The sequence below is a fragment of the Dryobates pubescens genome, chromosome Z (assembly GCF_014839835.1).
Source record: "Dryobates pubescens isolate bDryPub1 chromosome Z, bDryPub1.pri, whole genome shotgun sequence".
Taxonomy (NCBI): Eukaryota; Metazoa; Chordata; class Aves; order Piciformes; family Picidae; genus Dryobates; species Dryobates pubescens.
The window spans coordinates 60,330,628-60,337,048 of record NC_071657.1 but is presented as its reverse complement, the minus strand read 5'-3'; the positions used below and the strand labels follow the sequence as shown (position 1 = coordinate 60,337,048).

Below are 6,421 nucleotides of genomic sequence, written 5' to 3'. Positions count from 1 at the left end.
CAATGGTAGAAGGGATCTCCAGCTAACACTGGCAACAACGTTACATTTTCTTTCCTAAACTCATTCCGAAACTCACCGGCCCAAAACCGAACCACTTTCACCCCGCCATGGCCGCCACACGCACGCTGACAGGGCAGCAGCTTCAGGATGCGGAGGTGGCGACCTCTCCCCGCCCCAAAAGGCGGTGCCGAGCACGGACGCGCCCCCCCGCCGCCAACGCCCCGCCGCGCAGCCCGGCCCGCCCGGCGTGCGGAGCAGGGCGGTGCTACCGGCCGCCCCGGGGGCGGTCCGCGCGCCCCAGTTCCTGGTGGCGGGGATGGCGCGGCGGGAGGGTGCTACGCCGCTCGTCTGCCTGCTTCTCTGCCTCTGGCAGCTGGCGGCGCCGCAGCCGCCCGCCCCGCACCTGGTGTTGGTGCTCGCCGACGACCTGGGCTGGGGCGACGTGGGCTGGCACGGCTCGGCCATCCACACGCCGCGGCTGGACGCGCTGGGGGCAGGCGGCGTGCGGCTGGAGCGGTACTACACCCAGCCGCTCTGCACTCCCTCCCGGAGCCAACTCCTCAGCGGCCGCTACCAGGTAAGGCGCGGGTCGAAGCGCAGTTTCGGGCTTGTGGCCCCAGCGCAGCGAGATCTGCGGGAGAGCCCCCGCTGTTTGTCACCCCATTCTGCCGTCCACGACCCCTTTCTGCCATCCCCCGCGGCGTGTTAGCGCGTAGCTGCTGGTGGGCTTCCCTCCTGCTTGTTCTTAGCAACGCTGTGTCTTTTGTAATTAGGCCTTTTTGCAAGATGCACCTGCAGGACGGTTACCGTATCAAGACCAGCTTTTATGTGCTAGCTTGCTTCACTCTGGCTTGCTACCTCGGCAATAACCGTGGGTTTAGTACAAGTTGCTCTGTTACAGAAAAGCTGAGGTGTCCTCTGTGCTTCAGTTGGATTAACAGGCGTGGGTGAATGTAAAAAATATGTCTGACCTAAACATTTACTGTTAACGTACTCCTGAACTGAACAGGCACACAGTCAAGATGAAGCCACAAGTGGATCGGCGCTGTGTCTTCACTTCTTGGAACGTCTTTTCGTGTGCAGTGTTTAAATTCTCCTCCATACGATGTCATAGGTGTAGATGTATATAGAATAGAATAGAATAGAATAAACCAGGTTGGAAGAGACCTTCAAGATCATCGCGTCCAACCCCTCAACCAATCCAACCCACCTAAACAACTAACCCATGGCACCAAGCACCCCATCAGGTCTCCTCCTGAAAACCACCAATGATGGTGACTCCACCACCTCCCCAGGCAGCCCATTCCAATGGGCAATCACTCTTTCTGTATAGAACTTCTTCCTCACATCCAGCCTAAACCTCCCCTGGCACAGCCTGAGACTGTGTTCTCTTGTTCTGGTACTGGCTGCCTGGGAGAAGAGACCAACATCCATCTGTCTACAACCTCCCTTCAGGTAGTTGTAGAGAGTGATAAGGTCACCCCTGAGTCGCCTTCTCTCCACGCTAAGCAACCCCAGCTCCCTCAGCCTCTCCTCATAGGGCTTGTGTTCCAAACCCCTCACCAACTTCGTTGCCCTTCTCTGGACTCGTTCCAGCAAGTCAACATCCTTCCTAAACTGAGGGGCCCAGAACTGGACACAGGACTCGAGGTATGGCCTAACCAGTGCAGTGTACAGGGGCAGAATGATATGCATCCCTTGATGCTTATTCTGGCTGTAATTAGTTTGTGGTTTGTTCAGTTGCACATATATAAGAATTGGACATTATCATTTTGCCGTACTTCTCCTCCCCCACTTACTGCTATTTAAAAAACACACCCCACAACAAAACCAACCAAAACCAACCCAAAACTAAACCAAAACCCCCCACCCAAACAGGTGGGGAGGTCTGAGAAGGATACAACATAGACAGAAAGGAGAGTTAGGAGTATTTCAGAAACTTCCCCTCGCTGAAAAAAGAAACAAAAGAAAAGGTCCTGCACATCCATGGTAACCATAGTGATTTGTCAAGGAAACTGTCTAGAATGAAGACAAATGTTATTGTCTATTAGTGGATATTATCTGTTATTGCAGAAAGATTGTTAAGGTGATAACTCTTTCCAAGCAACATTTGTTCAGTTCCTGGAAACTTAATCAATAAGCAGGAATAGGAAGCTGTTACTGACTTGACCAACTTTTTGCATTATTTTATTAAATTAACTTAGAAGCTCAATATGAGCTGCCAGTGTACCCTTGCAGCCCAGAAAGCCATCCATATCCTGGGCTACATCAGGAGAGGTTTGGCCAGCAGGTTGACAGAGGTGGTTCTCCCCCTCTACACCACTCTTGTGAGATGCCACTTGTCCAGTATGGAGCCCCTATTACAGGAAAAATATGGATGTGCTGAAACATGTCCAGAAAAAGGCCATGAGGATGATCAGTGGGCTGGAGCACCTCTGCTATGAGGACAGGCTGAGAGAGTTGGGGTTGTTCAGTTTGGAGCCGGGAAAGCTCTGAGGAGACCTTATTGTGGCCTTCCAGTGTCTGAAGGGGGCCTACAAGAAACCTGGTGAGGGACTTTTTAGGGTGTTGGGTAATGATAGGACTAGGGGGAATATCACAGTATCACAGTATCACAGTATAACTAAGGTTGGAAGAGACCTCGAGGATCATCGAGTCCAACCTGTCTCCACAGACCTCATGACTAGACCATGGCACCAATATCCAAGCTAGAGGAAGGTAGATTTAGACTAGGCATTAGGAAGAAATTCTTCACCATGAGGGTGGTGAGACACTGGAACAGATTGCCCAGGGAGGTAGTGGAAGCCCCATCCCTGGAGGTTTTTTAAGGCCAGACTGGATGTGGCTCTGGGTGACCTGATCTGGTGAAAAGGGTCCTTGCCCATGACAGAGGGGTTGGAACTAAATCATCCTTGAGGTCCCTTTCAACCCTAACAATTCTGTGATTCTATGAATTCTTTACTGGAGCCTTTTCTAAAACACGGAACATAAGTAAGAAATGGGTTAGGGTTAGCTAGGTGTTGCTGCATCTAATCTTAAAAGTCAAAGTTGGATATCCTCATAGTTCAGCCCAGATTTAAATATCTAACTTGATAATTTAATCATCTTTGTGCAGACCTTTTTCCATATGAGTAAAATAATAGTAGAAGATTGAACTAATTTTAAAAATACATTTGGGGAGTCTTCCAATGCAGGAAATAATTATGTAGCAAATATGTGGGATTTTGATTTGTTTGGCTTGTGTCTTTTGCTGTATTGATTTTATTTTTTTTTAATACTGCCTATAGAAAAAAGAGAAAAAATGGTGGTTTTTTTCCAGCCCCTGTTTTGAAGACAGTTAGTAACTGCTAGACTCTTTGTTACAGATTGTGCATACCTACTTGCCGAAGATCAGGGCTTATTTGGTTTAAAAGCAATTTCAAAGTGTTGCTCAAGGGATACTTTCAAAACTGATTGTGGAGCTTGCTACACTGGAATGCTTAGTGGAGTTACAAAATCTGGCGTCTTGTGATCTTAGGGGTCTTGAAGGCTTTCTGCTTTGACAGAAGCAGATTACTGGAAATATTTAGTACACAACCAAGTTATTTCTATTTGTATGTATGGACTTGATGGGTGGTCTAGGTTTAGGGTAGTGCTGCCTTTTTTTTTTAATTTAAAAAGAGATAGCAAAAGTCAGTTACAGTACACAGTGACTGAGGAGACTCTTTGCAGCAAGCAAAATGTACCACTTGGAGTATCATTGTCAGTCATGCTTCTGGAGGAGATACAGATTTCACTGCTTGTTAAGATCAGAAACTTACATGGAACTACGAAAGGTCAGATCTAGATAGTGTCTAAATCTTGTGTCATCCCCAGTATCCAGATGTTTGTTTGTTTGTTTTTCTGTAGTGCTTGCCCTCACTCTAAATATGTAAATAAATATATAAATGTGTATATATGATGGCCATTTATATAAGTAATGCAAAATTAGTTTTCTTACCTTTCATCATCCTTTCTTCTGGTGATTATTCTGTGATACATGCAAAAGCTTGATATCTTCATCTGCCATGCACCTTTTTGCCCATCTCCATCCCATTTGAAATCTCTTTCCATTGATATTGTCCCTAGTCTTCACATAATCTTAATTGTTACCTGTTAGATTTTTAGATGAGAGCACAAAACACTTTCTTGTGTTTTATTGCACATCCTTGGTCTGTAAAAATCTTGTTGATCCCTGCAGTGCTATTTCTTTCTTTCTCCATGCTACCTCTGACCCTTACCTGCAGCTTCCCTGTCATCCTTGGTGCTACATTGGTAAGAAAAAGTAATCCCTAAAACTAATGTGAGCCTCCACTGTAGCTGTTTCTTTCTGGATGCGTTTGTAAAGTACCACATGGAAGCACCCTGCTGCACTGGATGGGATCCATCCTAGGGTGCTGAGAGAGCTGGCAGATGACCTGGCCAAGCCACTGTCCATTATTTTTTAACAGTCCTGGCTCACTGGAGAGGTCTCAGATGACTGAAAGCTGGCCAACATGATGCCCATCCACAAGAAGGGCTGACTGGATGAGCCAGGGAATTCCAGACCTGTCAGCCTGACCTCAGTGCCAGGCAAGATTATGGAACAGGTCATCTTGAGTGCAATCACACAGCACTTACAGGATGGCCAAGGGATCAGGCCCAGCCAGCATGGATTTAGGAAGGGCAGGTCCTTCTTGACCAACCTGATCTCCTTCTGTGATCAGGTGAGTCGCCTGGTGGATGTGGGGCAGGCTGTGGATGTAGTCTGCCTGGACTTCAGCAAGGCCTTTGACACTGTCCCCCACAGCAAACTCCTGGCCAAGCTGTCATCCTGTGGCTTGGACAGCAGCACTCTGTGCTGGGCTAGGAACTGGCTGGAGGGCCGAGCCCAGAGAGTGGTGGTGAATGGTGCCACATCCAGCCAGCAGCCAGTCACTAGTGGTGTGCCCCAGGGATCAGTGCTGGGCCCCATCCTGTTCAGTATCTTTATTGATGATCTGGACAATGGTATTGAGTCCATCATCAATAAGTTTGCAGAGGACACCAAGCTGGGGGCAGGTGTTGATCTGTTAGAGGGTAGGATAGCTCTGCAGAGAGACCTTGACAGGCTGGACAGATGGGCAGAGTCCAACGGCATGAGATTTAACACATCCAAGTCCCAGGTTCTGTGCATTGGCCAGAGCAACCCCATGCAGTGCTACAGGCTGGGGTCAGAGAGGCTGGAGAGCAGCCAAGCAGAAAGCAACCTGGGAATACTTGTTGTCAGTAGGCTGAACATGAGCCAGCAGTGTGCCCAGGTGGCCAATGTCATCCTGGCCTGTATCAGGAACAGTGTGGTGAGCAGGGAAGTCATTGTGCCCCTGTACTCAGCACTGGTTAGGCCACACCTTGAGTCCTGTGTCCAGTTCTGGGCCCCTCAGTTTAGGAAGGATGTTGACTTGCTAGAATGTGTCCAGAGAAGGGTAAGAAAGCTGGTGAGGGTTCTGGAGCACAAGCCCTGTGAGGAGAGGCTGAGGGAGCTGGGGTTGCTTAGCCTGGAGAAGGGGAGGCTCCGAGGAGACCTTATTGCTGTCCACAACTACCTGAAGGGAGGTTGTAGCCAGGTAGGGGTTGGTCTCTTCTCCCGGGTGGCCAGCACCTGAACAAAAGGACACAGTCTCAAGCTGCATCAGGGGAGGTTTAGGCTGGATGTTAGGAAGAAGTTTTTCATAGAAAGAGTGATTTGCCATTGGAATGGGCTGCCCACAGAGGTGGTGGAGTCACTATGACTAGAAGTGTTTAGGAAGAGACTGGATGGGGCATTCGGTGCCATGGTTTAGTTTATTAGAAAGCGTTGGATGATAGGTTGGACTTGATCTCAGAGGTCTTTTCCAACTTGCTTAATTCTATTCTGTTCTATTCTGCCCTAAGTAATCCTTTTCTCTTCTAGATACATACAGGTTTACAACACCAGATCATTTGGCCATGCCAGCCCAGCTGTCTGCCACTGGATGAGAAACTCCTACCAGAGCTACTTCAAGAGGCAGGATATGTTACTCACATGGTGGGGAAGTGGCACTTAGGGATGTACAGAAAAGAATGCCTTCCAACCCGCCGAGGATTTGATACTTACTTTGGTAATGGTCAGATTTAATATGGACAATAAATGCAGTGTTAAAAATTATGACAAACTGCCTCATTCTTCTAAGAACAGCAGATTTACTATTGATGTATAAGTAAATGCCTAGGCATGCATATTTCTGAAGTATAACTTAAACTAAGTGCCTTAAATGCATGCCCTAGTCTTACAACATATTGAAGAAAATACCTTAATTACTGAGTGGCTCCAATTATTTCTTACGATCTGCACTTAATTTGGCTCCACAATGACTAGAAGATTTATAGTGTAGTAATTGGTTTGTTTTGATAAGCATCTTTGTTC

The 6,421-nt window shown here is 47.8% G+C and overlaps 1 protein-coding gene across 1 annotated transcript in view; it reads left to right on the top strand.

The window, feature by feature from the left end:
• Positions 1 to 316: 316 nt before the first annotated feature.
• The window catches only part of ARSB (arylsulfatase B), an 89,300-nt gene continuing 83,195 nt past the window's right edge, over positions 317 to 6,421 (top strand). The window contains exons 1-2 of the mRNA XM_009910796.2: positions 317 to 577; positions 5,930 to 6,116. Of these exons, the coding sequence (XP_009909098.2) occupies positions 317 to 577; positions 5,930 to 6,116 (448 nt within the window). The remainder of the gene's footprint in view (positions 578 to 5,929; positions 6,117 to 6,421) is intronic.